We start from the raw sequence: 21,234 nt of genomic DNA, 5'->3' as shown, positions 1-21,234 counted from the left end.
TGGGCCAAACTCATGAAAACAGATGTGTGAGGACTGTCAGTGACCACCCTGACCCCAGCCCTTACATACAGACAAACTTTTCAACATAATCCGTAACCTTGGGGGTGTTGACACTCTAAATTTTATTGTTTTTAATTAACTATTTCTTTTCCCTAAACAATACCTGTTCATTGGAGGAAAAAATAGCATTACCTATACTAAGCAAAAGAAAGGAAATAAAATGCTCAGAAACATTTACATATGTATCCAGACTCACACACACTCACACACACACACACACACGCACAGGGTCGCACTGTGTCTAGGACTGCCTTTTCACTTATTTGTATGTCCTGAACATATTTCCATGTCAGTAGACACTTATCCTCGTAGCGGTAACAGCAATTAAATATTATTGCAGCATCTATTTTTATCATCATTTATTTAACTCGTCATGGTTGAACTGTTCGGTTGTATCTCTCGTTTTCTGTATTACAGGCAATTTGACGACAAATGACCCATCCCCTAATGTTCAATATACAAATATCTAGTGTATAAGGAGATAAGGGGTATTTGGCTAAAATACAATTCAGCGTGCCCCACCTTCTCCACATGTAATATGCTCTAAAAAGGCATGAATAATTAAATTAGCCCTTCTATTCTCCAGCACAGATCCTGAGCCCAGCGGTGGGTGCGGGTGCTTAGAGCCCCGGTCTGCTCTCCTACCCGCCAAAAGGCAAAGGCCACTCAACTGCCACCTTAAGACACCCAGGATTCTCCTCTTCTTTTTTATTAATAGAATAAAGCTCAGGCTCAGTGCATGAGAGCAGCGCTCTTCGACTTTGCATTCATCAGAGTAACCTAGATGGCTTGTTTAAAAATACACATTCCCTGGCTGCGCTCGAAGAAACTGGACTTCAGTGGTTTAGTGGGGGTGTGCATAGGCCAGGTGATTCTGAGGACCACGAGGGGTTAGGGACTGCCCCGTTAATTCCGGCCAATGGAGAGATCAGACCATTCAGCATTGTCTGCAGCATATTTCTTTTTCCTCTTTTGCAATGAATATTTGATGCTCAGCGGGATGAGCCCCAGGATGAGGCACACATGAAAGAAAAATCCATGCCTCTCCATCTTTTCCCCAGGATTGCCCTTTGGTGAGACTCTCTTTTGCGACTGCTTCACTTTCCCCGGTTCACAGAACAAACCTCTTCTTAGTCTCTTTTGTTGTCTCTTATCTGTTCAACAAACACCCACTGCGCAGGACCATCCTCCAGTAAGCCGTCCAGTGGGGCCGTTTGGGAGCCCTTCTTCGTGGGGTGAGCACTGAAGGAACCGGGGCCCCATAAGCCCGTGCTTTTGTCGGGGCTGCCCCCTCTCCCATCTCAGGGTACCTGGCACCAGGCTGTTAAGCTGTGGATAGGCAACCGCACATCCCATTGGGTGTGCGTATTTCAGCACGTGGAGTTGGCCAGTGAAGCCGGCCGATGTCGGCACAGCGTACAGCAGCGCGCCTGTCCGTGGGGAGGAAGGGTCGTCCCGCCTCCCCTCCAGGCCAGTCCTGTTGCGCCTCCTCCTGCCCCACTCTGACTTTCGCGCGCCCAGGGGTCTCTGAGGGTCGCGCCCGATACCCTCCTCTACCCCAAGGCTTCTTCTCCCCAAGGGCCGGGCTGGGGGCCCAGGAGCGTCACAGCCTCCGTAGGCCCCGGAAATCGCAACTTGGTCAAAGCTAAGCCTGCCGCGATCAGCTTTTCTCACCACCTTGGGGATCCACTCTCCGTCCGTCCTTCCCGACCTCAGGCTGCAGAGAAAACTTGGGGGCGGCGGTCGAGGAAGCCGCGCCCCGAGGCTCCCAGCACAGCCCCAAGAGGAATCCTGCCGGCAACAAAAAGCTGTGCGCGCGGCCGGGCGCGAGCCTCCGCGTCCAGGTGGGGTCTCCGCGCCCCAATTCCACCCCGCCCCGCATCGGCGCTCCCCGCAAGTGAGGGGTTTCCACACGCCCCGGCGTTCCCGCACACTCAGGGTCTCCCTCGACCCCCCGGGAGATGCTCCCCGCTTTCTATCCCGCCCCGCTCTGGCGCGCCCGGTAAACGATGTGACCCCGCCCCGCTGCGGTCTCCCCTCCCCAGGACACTGCCCCCGTCCCCACTTGTGGTGCTCGGGGCATCTCTAAAGCCCCCAACCAGAGTCCTCCAACCCACCCGCGAGGCTCGCGCACCAGCAACGCGGCCCCGCCCGCAGGGACCCCGCCCACCTGTGGCTCTACCCTCGCCTCTGCGGCCTCCCCCACCGCTAGCGCGGCCCCCACCTAGGACGACCCCCGCGTAGGTCCTCCTGCCCACACCCGCCCCCTCGCCAGCCCCTGCCCCAGCCCCTAGCCGTGACCCCGCCCCTAGCCGCGCCCCCGCCCCCGCCCCGCAGCCCCTCCCGTGCGCTCGGGTCCATCCCGTCACCGCCCATTGGCCCTGGGTCCGCTCAGGGGCGCCGGCCTGGCGGCGGTTCCGAGTCGGGCGCGCGCCGGCAGGGTTCCCATTGCCAGCGGCGCAGCCAGACTAGGGGCTGCCCTCCGCCTTCTCGCCATGGACGCGGACGACTCCCGGGCCCCCAAGGGCTCCTTGCGGAAGTTCCTGGAGCACCTCTTCGGGGCCCGCAAGGCCATCGGCGTGCTGACCAGCGGCGGGGATGCTCAAGGTGCGCGCCCCCCTCCCGGCGGCGAGGGAGTGACGGACGGAGGAGGGAGAACAGGGCGAAGTGGATGGGGCGACGGGGCAGAAGAGAGGGAAGCGATGGGAGGACCCGGGGAAAGGTGGGGAAGCGATGGGAAGAACCGGGGAGACGAGCGGGGAAGCGATGGGGAGAACTGGAGAGAAGCCCGTGACCCGGAGCGGCAGGGGTACCTGCGGGGCGGCGTGAGCCGGCAAGGCAGCCCCGGGGTCCTTGCCGGGTGGGGCGGAGGAGGAAGGGACACGGCGGTAGGAACCTCCGTCCGGAAGAGAGTGAGGTTTCCACCCCCTCCGGTTTATGTTTTAAATTGAGCCTGGCAGAGGGGGTCGCCTGGAGCGCCCTTGGGGGACGTTCTCCATCAGAGCTGTAGGACAGGGCCGGGCTTCCCCTCCGAAGCGTGAGTACAGCGCGATCACTTGCTAAGTGGCCCCCCGCCCCCTAACTCCGCCCCACGTCACCCCCCAGCATGTCGCTTTTCCGTTGGAAGAGTTTAAAAAAGGGTTTCCTAAAAGGATTTAAAAAAAAAAAAAAAAAAAAAAAGGGTTTCCTGCACTAGTTGCTTTTCGGCTAGTGACGATACCGAAAACTAAAATGGGTCCCAGGCCCTCCCCGCCAGCCTCTGCGGACGGGAAGGACCAGGAAGCGGGGACTCGGGGACGTCAGCGGAGCCGGGGCGCGGGCTCTGGGCTTCCCCTTCCCTGCAATGTAGAAGCGGCTCTCCAGGAGGGGCCCGAGTCTGGGCCCACGACGCGGGCGCGCCGGGAGGACATTTAACATTGACGAGCCGGAGGTGGTGGAGACTGTGCGCCTCAGGCCCCGGGTGCACGTGGGGGCGCCAGTGCCCCGACGGTGGAGCGTCCCGATCCTTGCAGCCGCTGGATGGTAGATCCGCGCTTCCCAGGCGAACGCTACCTGGGAGCCTTAGCGATCGCGCGGGCTGGAGACGCGACGCGCCCGGAGCTGGGTTTTGATTTTTATTTTCCCGGTTCCTCCTGCAGCAGATGCGTGGAAAGGCCCGGATGGCGGATTTCCTCCCGTTTCGGGACCGCGCACTGAACAAGGATGGAGCCGGGATGGGCCCCCAGCCCACGGCCCCGGTGACCTTCCCTTCGCCCTTGAGCGCGCGGGGCGGGCGCGGGTGCTGCAGGTTGGGGCGCTGTGGGCCCCGCCCCGCCCGCCGCGAGCGCCTACGTGATGCCGGGCCCGTAGTCTCCTTGCGCCCAGGCCGGGACATCCGTCTGCCACGCACTCCCCGAGCCCGCAGCGTAGCCTCCCCAGGCCCAGCACCCCCCGCGGGAGACCCCAGTGGCAGCGCCAGACTCCGCCCTGCAGCCCGACCCCCAGCGCCCCTGGGAAGTGCTCTGGCGTTAGCGTTCTAGTAAAAGGACCCCCAGCCTCAGCATTCCTCCTGTAGGGTTGGATTCTCAGAGAAAGAAAAGGTGATGCAGCAGACGCTGGGATTGGAGAAATTACCAGAGTGAAGTGGAAATAGTCTGGCCAGCGTGACTTAAACCGGCCCGGAGATGTGCAAGTACCAGTGGAACCGCCTGGGGTCGGGATAGGACCCAGAGTGGCTTCTCAGTCAAAGGCCTTCAGAAGCAGAGGGAACATCTTGAGTGACTTTACCCGGGCCGCGAAAGACAAGAAACCTTTGGCACGGGAAGAGGAACCGATCTCTGGAAGTCACCAGGGCGGGTGGAAGGTCAGGGGTTCAAGGTTATTTTGGAATTTAGGTGCTGTGGTTCCTGCACGGTGGCTCATGCTTGTCATTCCAGTGCATTGGGAGGCCAAGGCAGGAGGATCGCTTGAGCCCAGGAGTTCCAGAGCAGCCTGGACAACATAGTGAGACTCTGTGTCTACAAAAAAAAAAAAAAAAAAAAACACGAAAGAAAAACACATTAAGATGCTGTATGTATTGGAAAATATTGATGGGTCATTCTTTTGAGCTTCATGTCCAAAAGCTTGCTAAAATGCTTGGGAGTTTGTGTACAGGCATGTGAGATTAGGATACATTGGCAGAATCGCGGTGTTCTCTGTCATCCTGGTTTTGCCACCCGGGAGGAGTTACACATATTGAAGGTTAGTAAGTCCACGCCTCTTCTCTTCTGGGGAAAAAGGTATTTTGGAAACCAATATTATGTGGGAACGTGGCTTGGTTGGTACAGCCTTGGCTTAATGGGAGACAGCTGCCCTCAGCTCTGCAGGTGGCATCAAATACGGTGGCCTCGAGCCCACATGGGTCACACCTGGGCTGTCCCTGGGGAAGCCCGCCACGGCGGGTCACCTGGGCATTCTTTCCCTGGCAGAGCCGAAGTCACAATTTTTTTGTAGACTCTAAAGAGCTTTACCCTTCCGAGATATGATCTTGAACCTGTTGGAGCATTTGGACGCATTTCTTTTAAGGAAGTTCACCTCCAGATGTGCTCAGAGGGCCTGGTCTTAGCTGCCACAGATTTACAAATTCTTACAGTAAGTAGGTTATTCCTCGAGAATTTATCTGTTGTGCCCCCATTCTTTTTGCCATTTTATTCTGATTCTATATTAGTACTTGATTTTCCCTGACATAGAAGACTATTGCCTGTAGCTAGAGATCAGAGAACATATTCACATTCAAGTATTAATTTCAGGGGAATTATCTGTCAGATGTGAAATTATGGTAAAATTCCATATATTAAAATGACCATAGCTACCATTTGTTGAAAATATTTTGTATACTAGGAGCTTTACAATTCTCATCTCCAAGCCTAGATACATGATCCCAAGAGAGGCATGCCCTCATTTTGGAAGTGGGGAGAAAGACTCACAAAGAAAAATAACTTAGGTAAGGGCATGAGGGGCATACGTGATTGTGGTAGGAGCAAAACAGATCCTAATTCCAAATATTGTACTCTCTCTTAGACCATGAAGAGTGCTTATGTCTGGCTCTGTCACCCAGGCTGGAGTGTAGTGGTGCCATCATAGCTCACTGCAGCCTCAAACTCCTGGGCTCAAGTGATCCTCCTGCCTCAGCCTTCTGAGTAGCAGGGAAGACAGGAATGCACCATCATGACCAGCTAATTGTTATGATGATGATGATGATGATGATGATTTCTGTAGAGACAGGATCTCACTATGCTGCTGAGACTGGCCTTGAACTCCTGGCCTCCTCTAGTGAGCCTCCTGCCTTGGCCTCCCAAAGAGCTGGAATTACAGACATGAGCCATCATGTCAGGCCTCCACCATAATTTTCATGGGACTTTCTTGGTGAAGCTCCTTAATCTAGTTAATGCTCAAAAGTGAAGAAAACCCAACTTGCTCAAAATTACACAGATACTCTTTGGGTGGTTTTGTGAGGGGAATGGAAAATAACTTTTTATAGCGATAGGAGTCAAGGTGGCAAAAAATCATATTAAGGCTTAATACCAACGCGATGGGCTGCTTTCCTTCCCCCAGTAGAGTTCATATTATTTAATTATAAGATAAAATTGAAAATCTCTTTCCTGTATTCCTGACTCCCCAGGCCTTGAATGAAGAAAGTATTTCTCAGGCTTGGTTGTTGTTGTTGTTGTTTTTTTTTTTTTCCCCCTACTTCTTTGGGTATCTTCTGTCTCAGGCTGTGGGATTTTTTGTTTTTTGTTTCCCCCTGCTTCTTTGGGTATCTTCTGTTGTCCCAAGACATGTCTGGAAAATTAAATTGATTTTCACTCAACCTAAAACAAGCTCCGCAGCTCTTGATCGCAGACTGATCATGACTAAGTGCCCACCGCCACGTCACGCTGTGCCACACACCAAGAGTGACTCACTGTCTTAGTCACAGGTTGTGGCTTCTGCAGGGCCTGATGCCTGGTGGAGCTGAGTGTACTGGGAAGTCCAGGTGCATCCTTAGGGTGGGCTGGATGCGAAAGCAGCGTCCTTTTTGCCTGTGGTGACAGGAACATCAATACAGTATTTATAGAAAGTTCATATAAATTGAGTATCAACCTTTCCAATCCTAGTGAGAATAGCTAGCGTTTAGTGACTCTCTGTTATGTGGCAGGCCCTCAGTGATGCTGGGCACTGACTTATCCCCACTTTACACATGAGCAAGGGATGCCCGAGGTGTTCCAGCTTCCCTGAGTTCACAGAGCTCCGTGGTGTGGCCAGGCCCTGTGGCTGCAGCAGGGATGTTCAGTGCTGCGTGTAGCTGTGTCTTCGCTGTGACTTTCCCGTGCCCAGCACCACGCCTGGCGCTTGACAGGAACACAAATGTTTGCTGCCTGCCTCCCGCCTGGAATCTCCAGTGAGGAGCAGGAAACCAGGGCTTCTAGCTGTCTTCTTCATTCATGAAGTCCTTTAGAGGAATTCAACCCTCTCTAATCAAAAGTACCCAACATCCTCAGGTCAATATATATACACTGTTAAGACTTCAAGATTAGTACCTTAAAACCGAAGTCAGAAGTGTGAGGTTTCAATTGACTGGACATGCATTAGGTCAATGACATACATATTTATTGGACACCAGGCTTGATCCCCACATGGGCACCTTTGGTGTCTGAAGCAATATTCCTTGGGTGGTTTTGTGAGGGCAACGGAAAATGACTTTTTATAGCGATAGGAGTCAAGATGGCAAAAATGATATCAAGGCTTAGTACCAATGTGATGGGCTGCTTTTCTTCCCCCAGTAGAGTTCATATTATTTAATTATAAGATAAAATGGAAATCTCTGAAGCAACGCTTCGGAGCGCAGTCGGATGGAAGGGGAAACTGAGAACAGTGCCGTTTCGCCTCACACAGCTCCGGCGCCCCTCACCATCCTGTGCACACACATTCTTTGATGGGATCTTTTCAGTGTAAAGTGCAGTAATTGATTTTGCAGAAATTACTGGGTCTGGGAGGCAGACGATGAGTGATGGTGTCACCCCGTGGCACAGTGGGAGATTTATGTGATGGCATCATTTTCTATGAATGCAGACCGCTTTGTGTGCCATACTCGGAGGACCCTTCGAAGCTAGACATTTTGTCATCTTTCAAAAGAAGCATGTTTTCCTTCTTGGTTACAGAAACTAAAAGCTTTTGATACAGGACTCCAACCTTTTATCAGGGAGAATCAGGGCTCTTTAAATAAGTTCTACCAATCGGATGGGCCATCAGAAACAATTAAAATTAGAAAGATGAAGATACGGTAACAACGTGGTCAGGGCAAACGTCACGATACCAGATTGCACGTTCACAGTTGCCTTTCTGCTAAGAACGTGCGGGTGAATATGGAACAGAGGGCCATGTGTCAGTAGTTGGGTTGCGTTTTGTGTTTCTTTTCTACAAGCCCTTTCTGGTGTGTTTGTGTATATTAGAGAGTAGCTGCCCAGAGGCTGCCATTTCCCTCCCCACTCCTCGGTTCTCTCCATCTTCACCCCCAATTCCCAGTCCTTTGTTTGGAATTACAGTCATTGTGCTTGTCAGGATGGAAGAGGGAGCCAGACACATGGCAGACCAGAGCACTGAGAGGCAGAGACTTATAAGTCCTGCCCTGGCCCTGCAGTCTGGAGTGCTGAGATAGGGTCTCGGTGTTTTCCTCTGCAGAATGGAGGCATCACTCGGTCTCTGTCTTCTCTCCCTGTCTCTTTCTTCACTCCCCTCTTCCCTAACACACATCCACAGTGAAAGTCTTCAGGAGGCAAAAGAGAAAAGGCTGGACTGTGCTGGGTCCCCCAACCCCAGGGCCCATTTGCTGTCTTCCCAGCTTCCATGTGCCCAGAGCTGCCTGGGGGAGCCTTCGGAGGTTCAGATCCTGACTGTGTGGGTCTGAGTGAGGCTCCGACTCTCACCGATAGGGGGAGGGCGCCGGTGCTGCGGGTCCCCCTGGGGTCAGTGAGGCGGTTTGCAAATCCTGCAGATCAGCTTCTCCACTTCTCCAGGTTTCTCCAACGTGAGATGCTCCCAGGAGTCCTGTGGGATTGTTTTCTGACTTTGACCAGGATTTTGACGGAGAAGATTCATTAATATAGGACCGCTTGTCTTAACGTACATATGTAAATGATCTGATGTGAAGTTTTCTGAATGGAAAATGATTGAAAGGTTGGCATGCAGTAGACTTGGGGACTTCCTTCATATCTTTTCAGCTGTGTCTTACTACAATTAAGATTTTGTTTCTGTGTGTGTGGGTTTTTTTCAGATGGAGTCTCCCTCTGTTGCCCAGCCTGGAGTGCAGTGGCTTGGTCTGGGCTCACTGCAACCTCTACCTCCCGGGTTCAAGCGATTTTCCTGTCCCAGCCTCCCAAGTAGTTGGGATTACAGACTTGCGCCGCCATGCCCACCTGGGTTTGTGTGTGTGTGTGTGTGTGTGTGTGTGTGTGTGTATCTTCAGTAGAGATGGGGTTTCACTGTATTGGTCAGGCTGGTCTCGAACTCCTGACCTCAAGTGATCCACCCGCCTTGGCCTCCCAAAATGCTGGGATTACAGGCTTGAGGCGCCACACCTAACCTTATTTCTGTGTTTCTGTAATCATTTCGCACATTAACCGACCGACTTCGGTGAGTCAGGGCAGGCTTTAGGCAAAAGAACCAAGTCCTTTATGCCCCTGGAGCTCTCACTCCTGCGGTGAGGCGTGGGTACAATGTGCCTGTAGCTGGACCTGAGAAGAAAAGCTCCAGTCTTATGAAAGGGCCCAGGGGAGCCTCTGGTTGGGGCCCTTTGACCTGACCCTACGGTGAGGGAGGAGTCGGTAGAGGAGGGTGGCCCAGAGGAGGACTTTGGATTTGTCTTAGGGGAACTGGGAAGCAGGTGGAGGGAAGCCGACTGACTGGGAAGCAGACTGACTGTCTCCGATTAAAGGTGGCTCTGTGGAGAGGAGAGGACAGGAGGAGAGGTAGTGAGTTTAGGGTCGCACAAGAAGTGGCCATAGATGGAAGCTTATGGGGTGGGGCATGTGGCAGGGCAGCCCTGTGCCCACAGACACACCCTGCCGAGGAGATCCAGGGACTTGAGTGTGTCAGGGCGTGGGGTAAATGGCCACTCAGCTATTACAGCCGGAAGGCAGAGCGTGTGAGCTGCGGCAGACACAGGCTGGTGGGGTAAAAGGAGAGTCTTCATAGCAGTGCTTAGAATAATAGAAAGTGGGAAAACCAGCAAAAAACTATCAACAGGAGATTAATGAATCCATTATGGCACCTGGAATGGAAGGAATTATTGTCAGCGTTTAATAAGGAGCTTTGTGCTGGTCGAAAGTCAAGAGGTGCACAGTACACTCAAGGGCAGTATTGAAGAGCCGAATCCAGAGCAGCTCTGCACAGTAGATCCCCCTGGGGCCAGAGGGGCCATTTGCAAATCCAAGCAGATCCCCTTCTTGGAGGTTTCTCCAACGGGAGCATCTCCCAGGATTGGGGCCTGCGTGGGTGGCTTGTGTTATATATGCAATTTTAAATGAACTAGTTGCCACATTAAAGAAAGGCGGGCCGGGACGGGGGGACACTGGGTGCCATGACTCACGCCTGTAATCCCAGCACTTCGGGAGCCCAAGGCAAGTGGATCACTTGAGCCCAGGAGTTTGAGGCCAGCCTGGGGAACATGGAGAGATCCAGTCTCTACAAAAAATACAAAACAATTAGTCAGATATGGCGTTGCACACCTACAGTCCCAGCCCCATGGGAGATTGAGGTGGGAGGATTGCCTGAGCCCAGGAGTTGGAGGCTGCAGTGAGCTGTGACTGCACAGGTTCACTCCAGCCTGGGCAATAGAGTGAGACCCTATCTAAAAAAAAAAAAAAAAGTAAAACAAAAAAAACTTTTATATTCAGCCCATTATTTGATAACAATCAGTTATTATGTTGATTATTAATATTTTACACTGTTTTCCATACTAAGTCTTTGAAATCCATTGTGTAAAGAATCTTAAAGTACATCTCCATGTGGACGGGATGCACGTGGCCAGCGGCTCCTCTGAGGGACAGTGTGGTCACGGCGATGGGTGGCGTGTCCTGCCTGTATGTAGAAGGTCCCCGTGTGGGTGTTTCTGCGAAGGCCCTGAGGGATGTGCAGGGGAGGGCCGACTCCGTCCCAGCCATGCAGAGGACCCTGGAATGCAGCACGCTGCCACCGCGCCCACGCCCCAGACCCTCTGCTGCCTGAGCTCTTTCCCAGATGTCCATTTAGCTAACCTCCCTCCCCTTCTTCCCTTTCCTTCTTTCCCCAAACGTCACTCTCAGGCAGGTCTGCAGGCTCTCCGCTTGTCAATGGCAGCCCTTCCCCTCCCCACCCTCTTAACACCCCCACCCCACTTGTTATTTTTCTCCTTAGTGCTTATTGCCATCCACCCCTGGGCATCATGCATTTGTTCACTGTGTTTCTTGCTTTCGGGTCTCTCCTGATCAGAACAAGCTCTGCCCAGACCAGAAACTTTCCATTTTGTCACCGACGCATCCACATAGCGCCCGGCAGCGATGGCACTTGGAGCACCTGAGGTCGACAGTGGGCCGGTGGTTGAGTGAAGAGCCCTACAGATTTATCTCAAGCCTTCCCCTGACCCTACCGGAAGACACGGTGGTCTGCACAGTCCAGATAGTCAGAGAGGCCCCCGGCTCGGTAACTTTGAACCGGTGGGGCTGGGGAGGGGGGAAGAGCACGTTGACAGAATCCCCCCTTGGTATCCCACCTCCCCATGCCTACATAATCCCTATATTGTCAAAGGAGAGACCCTTAGAAGGAGCTTTGGCAGCAGGAGTGAGATCAGCGCAGTGTAAGCTAATTTTCTGACAAACCAGTGGCAGCAGTCGGCAAACTGACTTTATTTCTCAAAAAGAATGTATCATCGAAATTAACAAGTGAGTGATCAGCAGTGTGGGAAAATTCAGGAAAAGCAGTTCAGTGCTGTGAGAGAGGGCGAGGCACGGAGCTTTATTACTCCAGACAACGGAGGAGGTAAAAGGATAGAACTGGATTATTTCATTAGATTTCATCTATTCGGTTTTTTTTTTTTTTTAGACGGAATCTCGCTGTGTTACCCAAGCTGGAGTGCAGTGGTGGAATCTCGGCTCACTGTAACCTCCGCCTCCTGGGTTCAAGCGATTCTCTTGCCTAAGCCTCCCAAGTAGCTGGGACTACAGGCGCATGCCACCACGCCTGGCTCAATTTTCTTTGTATTTTTAGTAGAGATGAGTTTCACCCTGTTATCCAGGATGGTCTCAATCTCCTGACCTCGTGATCTGCCTGCCTTGGCCTCCCAAAGCCCTGGGATTACAGGCATGAACCATCGCAGCCAGCCTATTCTTCCTTTTTTTTTTTTTTTTTTAAATACAGTTTAGATTTTATCAGAGCCGAATCCCAGGAAACTGAGATTTGTAAACTGGGATATCCAGCTCCTCCAAGTAGCCAGGAAATAAGGGTGACGTCAGTCATTCTTGCTAGACCCTGGTGTGGGCCGTGAATGACTCTGACTCAAGGAAGAAGCGGTCTTGTGACTCTCTTACCCTCACTGTGGTTTAGTAAGAAGCTGTTAAAAAGTGTGTCATGTGAAGAAAGTGATTTAATAATTGGTCAGAGTAATGACCACGTATTTCCTATGTAACCACTCCCTCGTTATCTCCAACTTTATCTTTGGTTCTCATGACAAGATTATCACTTCCCTGAAAACTGGGGTTTTTGCAAATGACGAAGAGGTGTTTTTCCAAATGGTAAGGTTCTTCTTTGGTGGGAAGATGTTTTCTCCTGGAAATCCTTAGGAAAGTTATTCGGCCAAAACGAAACGAGATGGATTATCCCCAGGATACCTGAGCTATAAGGACAATCTGTAGCTTGAGTGTGGAGTGAAAGACACTGAAACTGCCCTTTGTCCCAAATAGCTGTGTGCTGGGGCTCTAGAGAGCCCTAAGGAGATGGTGAAACAGGTGACGTTTACCTGTGAGGCTGAAAGCACTCATTGCCAGGCTGTGAAAGCCCGCACTGCAAGTGTGCATGTCTTCCTCCCTGTCCTGTGGGTGACAGAGCCTGCCAGTAAATGTTGGTGCATTTCCTTCTTACTTTTCATCCAACCATGTTCTCCTCCAACCTAACCCCTCACTGAATGTTCCTGGGGCTTCCTCAGGTTTCACCCTGCAGGGCCCAGCAGGAGGCAGCTGATTTGCAGTCCTCACCATTCAGAATTTCAGAAGGAGGGCTTAGAACCACACAGGCTCCACCCCCAGGCAATTAAGTGAGCATCTGGCCTCAGCAGGCATTATTTTCCTTCAAGTTCCCATTGGTGACTCTAAGGCACAGGCATTGTAATAGAGGAAATCAGGAAGTCTTGAAAGTTAAAATGAAATAAGACTATGGTTTACACTGCAGCTTCACCACTTCACTAAGGTCGTTACCTTCCAGTAATCAGTTTATCCCCCTCAGAGCCTCAGCTTTCTCATCCCTCCAGCGAGGTGTCAGGAGCTCTGCGGGCTTCCTGTGAGAATTATCCCGGTGAGGGCTCTGGCTGTGGGTGTGCAGTCAGCAAGGGACGCCCTACTAGGTCCCACCAAGTGCTGCCAGCCCCTGAGCTCAAGGATGACACGTGAAGAAAAGCCCTTCGCAATGTAGGGCTCCATCCCACCAATGTGCAAGTGAATAGAAGTCCTTTCAGGACCCAGTATTGTGTATTTTTAAGTGTGGTGCCCTGTCACCTGGAAATTGCTAGAAATGCAAGTTCCCAGGCTCCCTCTCCACCTGTGAAACCCTGGGGGTGGCCCAGCTACCCAGGGTGCGGTGGCCACTGCTGGTGATCTCCTGCTGTGGGGTGATGTCACTGTTCTTTCCGGGAGGGTGCAGGTGGACCCAGGGGTGGGAGGTGGGGCGAATCCCACAGGGACTTCAGGGACTGAGTTTAGTGCTGGGGTTCATTTTTACTCTGCACAGGAGTCTCCTGGGGTCACCTTGTGTATCATGTCCAGCCTTTTTTTTTTTTTTTTTTTCTGAGACAGTGTCTCGCTCTGTCACCCAGGCTGAAGTGCGGGTGGTGCAATCTCCACTCACTGCAAGCTCCTCCTCCCGGGTTCACTCCATTCTCCTGCCTCAGCCTCCTGAGTAGCTGGGACTGCAGGTGCCTGCCACCATGCCCAGCTAATTTTGTATTTTTAGTAGAGGTAGAGTTTCACCATGTTGGTTAAGCTGGTCTTGAACTCCTAACCTCAGATGATCTCCCCACCTCGGCCTCCGAAAGTGTTGAAATTAAAGGCATGAGCTACCATGCCCACTGGGCTAATTTTTAAGTTTTAGAGATGGGTTCTCACTGTTACCCATGCTAGTCTCAAACTCCTGGCCTCAAGCAATCCTCCCATATTGGTGTCCCAAAGTGCTTGGATTTGCAAGCATGAGCTACCACACCTAGACAAAAATTGATCTTTCATTTTAAACTTCATCTAGAGATGTGACAAAAACCAAATGGGGTATTTGTTGAAATACTTTATAACCCTTGTACAGTAATAGAGTAATCCAACTGACAATTTCACAAAACTCAATTTTTGGCAACAAGTTCAAGGTTATACATGTTAATAAAGATAACATTTATTCAACCAGAGGAAAAAGGTTACAATGATAGAATTTATCTTTTTCTTTACTATGTTGCCTGAGCTATGGTTAAGGTTTGGGGAACTGGTATCTTAAAGAACCTTCAGAAATTTCCCATTCTAGAATTTAGAAACAAACTTTACACTCTCGGGGTTGACAGAATCCAGAAGCAATCACCACCCCTAGTTTCCAGATGCTACTCTCCAAAGGCCCTTCCCCACTAGCCACAGAAATCAGAGCTCCCTGGGAAACAGACAGTTGAGCCTCTGGAGCAGGGAGGGCCTGGCTGTGCATGCTTTAGGGAGGTGGGAGTGGGGGCTTAGAAACCAAAGAAGTGAGACCAAAATGGGCCAACAGCTGTGGCAAATGTGGGAATAAAACTAAATTCCATCTGATCGCATAGTCTCAAATATGTACATATACAGAAATATTTCTGTGAGGTCACAGGGGTACTAAAAAACAAAACAAAGACTGGGGGGGGGAAAAGAAGAAAAGAAAGAACTCTCTTCTCCATGTTGGGCGCAATGACTCACGCCTGTAATCTCAGCACTTTGGGAGGTCAAGGTGGGCAGATTGTTTGAACTCAGGAGATCGACACCAGCCTGGGCACCACGGCGAGACTCTGTCTCTACAAAAAAAATATAAGCACTAGCTGGGCATGGTGGTGCACACCTGTAGTCCCAGCTACTCAGGAGGCTGAGGTGGCCCAGGAGGCTGAGGCTGCAGTAAGCTAAGACCATGCCACTGTACTCCAGCCTGGGGGACAGAACCAGACCCTGTCTTTAAAAAAAAAAAAAAAAAGACAGCCTCTTCTGTCATCATTAGAGGTAGTTCCTGCACCCCCCTCCTCCTCAAACTGGACTTCCCAGGGAGAGCAGCCGCCCCTGCCTTTTCCACAGAACCATATTTCAAGATAACCCGACAGCCCCAGCTGATGTGGAGCTCTTCTTTGAAGAAGTCCAGCAAACGAATGAAGAATTACAGAATTTGAAAACTTCACAAACTCTAATAAATGATTCAGACAATAATCCTCAATGAATATGAAAACCATTAATAGGTTGATGAGAAACTCATTATCACAGGACACCAGAAACTCAAGTGCACCAGCTGCTCCGTGGCTGAAGGGAGAAAGCAGATCTTCACAAGACAGTGGCCGACTCTCAGCATGCACCCCGCTGGCGTGAGACCCCCCCAGTGGAGGCAAGCAGGCCTCACAGGATGGTAGAATGTGGCCATCTATGCAGAACTCCCCACGAGGGACTCTGCTTCAAAAGGCACAGCCTGACTCAAACTAAGTCTTTGGATCTAAGTTCCAGTTCTCAGGAAACACAGGAACATGGCACCCAACACCACACAGAAGCAGCCAGGTCACCTGGAAAGTGAGAGCGCCCGGAGGAAACCCGGCCTGCACACTCCGCTGCCGTCCGAGAGGGTGCCCAGGAGAGACCCGGGCTGACCAGCTGCGATCTGTGGGACCCTGTGCCACAAACACTTTGAGGCGAACTAGAAGATTTGAATATGGAATAAGAAATAGGCAGTTTTAAGAAAGTATGTTTTATTCTATTAAAACTGAAAATGGCATTAGCTCATGTAAGAAATAATCCTCATGTTTTAGGGTCACAAATTCAAATATTTAGGGGTAGATGATGACGTTTATAATTTACTTCCAAAAACTTCACAAGGAAAAGGATATCTATTATGTGATAAGTGTTTAGGGGCTCATTATCCTAGTCTAATTTTCTGTATGCTTGAAAGTTTTCATAATTCTTTTTACGTAAAATAATCTTGCAAATATGTTTTTACATTAGCATTTATATGGAAATTATTAGTATTTTATATAATACATATTACTATATTATTATGATAATGACCTTATATTAGTGACATAAGAAACAAGCGATGTATCAGAAAGTGAGGATGTAATTAAGGTTCTGTGACTGCATCCACTATCGGAAGAGCACTTCTCCGTGCCAAGGACAGACTCGAAGCTTCACACACCCTGGGTCGGGGTGGGCACTATCCATGCACCCCCACTCTCCATGCAACAAAGCTGGAAGTGAGGCAAGAAGCTGGGGACCAGGACCCTTCTCTGGGGTTCTCTAAACACCGTGTTTGTAACCACCATGCTGAGCCCACTGAAGACTATCATTGTAAATGTCCAAAATCAATGTCCAAGTAAGATAGGCAAACTTAGGCCAAGAATTTTACCTACACTTAGACATTTCTTAAGCATCGCTAAATGTGAGAGAAGCCATGTCATGAAAATGTAAGAACACAAACAAGTCAACTTTTCACAATCCACCATCAAACTTTTCCAACAAAATATTACCTAGCATTGCTTGGGTGATAATGAGTGACATGAAATTGCTTAAGCTGCTCCCACGTAAGCTCCGGGATGCAGAGTGGGTCATCCCCAGAGACCACTGAGTACGTGTGGAGGGGAAGAAGTCTGTTTTGAAGGTGCTGGGAGAATATCCTCTCATTGTTTGTCTTGAAATGTGAAGTAAATAAATAAGAATATATACATATAGAATAATACACACACGCTACATTACTTACAATATAGCCAATTGATCACATTCTGTTGCATATGCCTGTAATACTTTGCAAATAAAACTGTTCTAATGGTATTAAAATTTTAAAAAAAGACACCCTGCAGGCATTGTTTAACACTGTATTCAATCACCATCACCCATGCACAGGACGCAAGGATTGAGAACAATGGACTTTTTGATGTGTGTTGCAACAAACTCATAGCCGAGGGCTGTAAATCGGAGGGATCACCAGGTCTGCCTACCAGCCACGAGGGAAGTGGTGAGAAGCTGTCACCCCAACTTGAGTTTCAAGAAGACTCCTTGGAAGAAAAGACCACCAAATTGAGAATGAAAAGGTAAGAAATAGTTCACCAGCTGAGGGGGGCTACGGAATTCAGAGAGCAGGCCACCCATGAGCCTCAAGGACACCAGCACAGGCAGGTTGTCAAAGTCACAAGGGGACATGAAGACACAGACGCAGGACAGCAGCTCTTAATCCAAAATGGTCTCAAGACTCCTTTACACCCTGAAAAATTAACCCATTTATGCCTGAGGTTGCAATTTTTTTTGTAAAAATCAGACCTTGGCAATAACCTTGAGCTGTAGGATATAAATGACTCCCACAAGCTTAGGATTCCGATAATGGAACACTAGGCACAGTTGGGTTTTAATGAGGACCCAAATAGCTTTTGATTATGTGGGCTTTTTTTTTGCCTGTGTAGGTACCTGTGTGTGTTTATATAATTTTTCTATATTCTAAATTAAAGTTGATTAAAAAATTAAAGTATTAAAAAATACTTATGCATTAAGGTAAGCCATCATTACATGTTAATATAAATATGTTTGAAAAATACTTCTCATAACAAAGTAAAACACTGACTACTTAGAGTGATGCTGTGTTGCCTTTTTTGCGAATCTCTGTAGTGTCTGGCTCAGAGGTGAAGCTGGACTCCCCCATCTGCTCTGTATCCAGCTTGCTGTGTATCACACACGTCACCACGCAGCCTCTAGAAAGTACACCATGTACTTGGGCAAGAATGAGTGAAAAAGACAATGTGTTGATAGTGGTGTGAAAATAGCTTTTCTCTCACTGTAGATCATACACGGGGGTCGTCAGACATGGTCTGAGACTTGCTGGGAAGGACAGCAGCCTGGCCCTGCTACCCCCTGGCTTCTGCTCACAGCACTGACCCCAGCTAATCCAAGAACATGTCACCTATAATGAGAATATTGAAGAAAAATCAACCATCTTCCAGATGTGTCTATATCATGATACGGTACATGGGTAAGGTAAACTGAACACAACATAAAAAAGAAAACTTACAAACGCTCCCTTCATCTCATTAAAGATGTCTCCTTTAAAGACTCATTAAAGATGACTCCATTAAGGGGCATCTGGGGGTCGCTAGGATTCTCATGTTCCAGCCGCCATCCTTCTTGCCTGAGGACAAATAATTATAAGCTGACAGTGACTCAAACACTAAAGTCTGTATCAACTAGTTAATCACTTATGACATACCAGAAATCCAGCTCACCTAAACCTGGGAAAAAGTGGCATCCAAATACACTGAGAGGAGATCCTGAAAGTCCTTGGGATTTTGTGTGGAAAATGCATACAGAGTATAATCACTAGCTGGGTTACAAATGAAAAGTGAAATTGTAAAATTTAACAGATTTCTACTAAAATTATTGAATCTCAAGGCTCATTTCCCCTTTGTCCTAGGACAGCAAGTTGTAGCTATTCTTGAGATGGGGCAGTGGCTCCATGCTCTGGCCCCCGACCTCAGCAGCTGTCCCAGCTCATCACCCTGAGTGCCAGCTTTCCCATCTCATCTCAGGATCTGCACTGGACGGGCACCAGGTCTTTCTTCAGTGAACATCTAAACTCTCTCAAGTGTCTCCAGAGACTTTCACAGGTCTACAAAGATGACCTCATTCTGTAGCAGCATGGATTTAACTTGCTCTTCGATGTCACTCCTTCACAGAGTGCACTGTTCATCGTCACCCCATCCATTAGCGTCAGTCTTACTAAAAGTCAAACATCAATGTTAGTGGTAACTCTGGAGGCCTGGCATTGTAGCGATATCCCAAGAGAAAATTGTTTTGAACCTTTCTGGGAAAAGTTCATGTACCTTTTATTCAAACGCTAGTTTTTATAATCTCGCTACCGTGTGGCTTTCCTGAAGGATGAAATTTCTAATGTCCTTCAGGTAGAGAGAGGTAAAAAGTATTCTAGAACATTAATTGCCCACTCCTCTCATCCCTTCTCAGAAACTAACTGAATTCCAGTGTGTGTGCCTGGCAAACCCAAACACGGTTTTCCGTTCAGGATGCTGGTCTTACCTGTGAAGGCGTTCATGAACGTGGAGAGGGACCGGTTCAACATTTTGAAGAAAGGGTCTCTGCACGGATACTTCCGAGACCCACAAAGGATGGTATGCTCAAGAATGTGAGGAACATCGGTACTGTCCATGGGAGTGGTCCGGAACTGCACGCTAGGGAAGAAGGAACGGCACGCCAGGAAGGGGGAGGAACAAGGAACAGAAGGCCAGCGACGGGGAGAAACAGAACGCTAGGGAAGGAGAATGACTAGAATACAAAACGTTCATCTTAGTGCTGTGGACACAGTTCCCAGACGCATCATCACCTCGGGCTACTAGAAATCATTCTGACACCACAATCCTCCAACCCAGGGTTTCCCAACTTTAATGTAAATCATTGATTCAGAATATAAAATTATATTTTGATGAGATTGTAAGTCCGTGTAAGCTTTTCCTTATTTTTCAAGATGTTCTGTCAATAAAAATACTAGTGAGATGATATTTAAACCACGTAACATACAGTCAGTGCTTTAAACCAAGCTTGTCTAACCCACAGCCTGCAGTCCGCATGCTCAGGATGGCTTGGAATGCATCCCAACACAATCCCTACACTTTCTTAAAACATTGAGGTCTTCTATTTATTTTTTTTTAGCTCGTCAACTGTCCTTAGTGTTAGTGTATTTAGTGTGTGGCCTAAGACAGTTGTTCTTCTAATGTGGCACAGGGAAGCCGAAAGATTGGACATCCTTGATTTAAATAAAACATTCAAGACCATGTTCTTACAATGCACCACGTACCTGAACAGATTATTCGTGTCTTCTCTGGCCAGGTGTAAATACCTGTCTCCTCTATCATCGTGGCTGAGCTTCATGGCCGTCAGGAACAGCTCGGGAACAGATGTCACCTGAGTTAACCAGAAAAACACGAGCAGTTAAATGCAGACAAAATAGCCTGTGAAATGGTGATCTTCGACACACTGAGAAAGCTGGCTTTTCTGCCTGAAGTTAGATGATACCGGGAAGCCAGTATTTCAGAGCTGGAGAGAACAGAACTGTCCTGCCCAAGTCCCTTATCCTACAAACAAGGAAAGTAAGACCTAAAGAAGGCAAATGAGAATGTGTGCGTATTTATGTATATTTTTGAGTGCTTATTACTGACTAGGTATTTTCCATTTTTTTATTTTTAAATTTTTTATTCTGTTTTGGCTAGGCATTTTCTAATCATGTCACATAGAATCCTGTGAGGGAGGTATTCTCATCCTCATTTACAGATGAAAAAACTGAGGCTCAGGGTGATGAAACAAGCTGCCCGAATCAGAGACAGGATTCACCCTGGTGTCTGCCCTTCCCACGGTACTGTGCTGCACCTAAATAACACAGCACCCTTTCCAACGCCTGCTGAGTGCCTCCTGCTTTTGTGTACTGCACCTCAGTAACACAGCACCCCTTCCAACATCAGCTGTGTGTCTCCTGTTTCTGTGCATATAATCTCCTGTAGTGCGAAGCACAGGCCTGCAGGAGGGGCAATGCTGGAGTGGGCTAGTCGGCGACAGTGGGGAGAGGGTCCGGGATCAGTCTTTGCTTCTCCTAGTTTGGGATGGATTCTCGATGGTAGCTGTAAGCACAAAGCTGGGGCTTCCAGAACAGCTGGAGGGGCTGGGAGGATAGAAATGCCCCCCAAAAAGATGAAAGGCTCCCCACTCCTGGGGCAGGGTGGAAGGTCTTCTCCTACCTTAGGCAAGCCTCCTGGTAAGTGTCCATACTCCTCGGTATGAAAGAAACTGTCTTCTCTTCCAGTCATGCCAGCCGACCCAGCCCTCTCCCTCAATCACATACCACGTCCCTGTGATCACCACATCACTTGCCACCCCCTCCGTCCAGGTACCATGAGTCACCTGGCCAAGCGCACACAGCAAGTCGCTGGCAGAGGTGAGACCTCGGGTCTCCTCAGCCCAATCTAGGGAGTCTGCCATCCAACAGTCATGCATAAAGCGGCCCACTACGACCTGCATCATCTACCGCTGTTAAATTACTTGTTTCCAAGCTTACCGTACTTTGTATCAGATGATCAATGCATTTAAAATCAGCAGATACAGTGAGATGTCTGCTTTCTAATAATATATAGCTTTAATAATAATAGCGTTCATGGTAGCTATTTCTCAAACAAGAAACAAAGCTATGTCTCAAACAAGACACAGT

At 49.3% G+C, this 21,234-nt stretch overlaps 1 protein-coding gene and 1 long non-coding RNA gene across 2 annotated transcripts; both read left to right on the top strand.

The window, feature by feature from the left end:
- The first annotated feature begins 1,463 nt into the window (after positions 1-1,463).
- On the top strand, positions 1,464-4,623 carry LOC141406967 (uncharacterized). The gene is made up of 4 exons (XM_073993191.1): positions 1,464-1,674; positions 1,777-1,904; positions 2,373-2,667; positions 3,699-4,623. The coding sequence occupies exons 1-4, from the start codon at positions 1,464-1,466 to the stop codon at positions 3,893-3,895; spliced, it is 831 nt and encodes a 276-aa protein (XP_073849292.1). The 3' UTR covers positions 3,896-4,623.
- A 12,272-nt stretch (positions 4,624-16,895) lies between these two features.
- LOC141407031 (uncharacterized) lies at positions 16,896-19,473 on the top strand. The gene is made up of 2 exons (XR_012413955.1): positions 16,896-17,071; positions 18,444-19,473. It is a non-coding gene; the product is annotated as an uncharacterized lncRNA (long non-coding RNA).
- The last annotated feature ends 1,761 nt before the right edge of the window (positions 19,474-21,234 follow it).

This window comes from Macaca fascicularis, chromosome 6 (assembly GCF_037993035.2).
Source record: "Macaca fascicularis isolate 582-1 chromosome 6, T2T-MFA8v1.1".
Lineage (NCBI taxonomy): Eukaryota > Metazoa > Chordata > Mammalia > Primates > Cercopithecidae > Macaca > Macaca fascicularis.
Note: the sequence above shows the minus strand (reverse complement) of the source record. Positions and strands in the feature narration are given on the sequence as shown.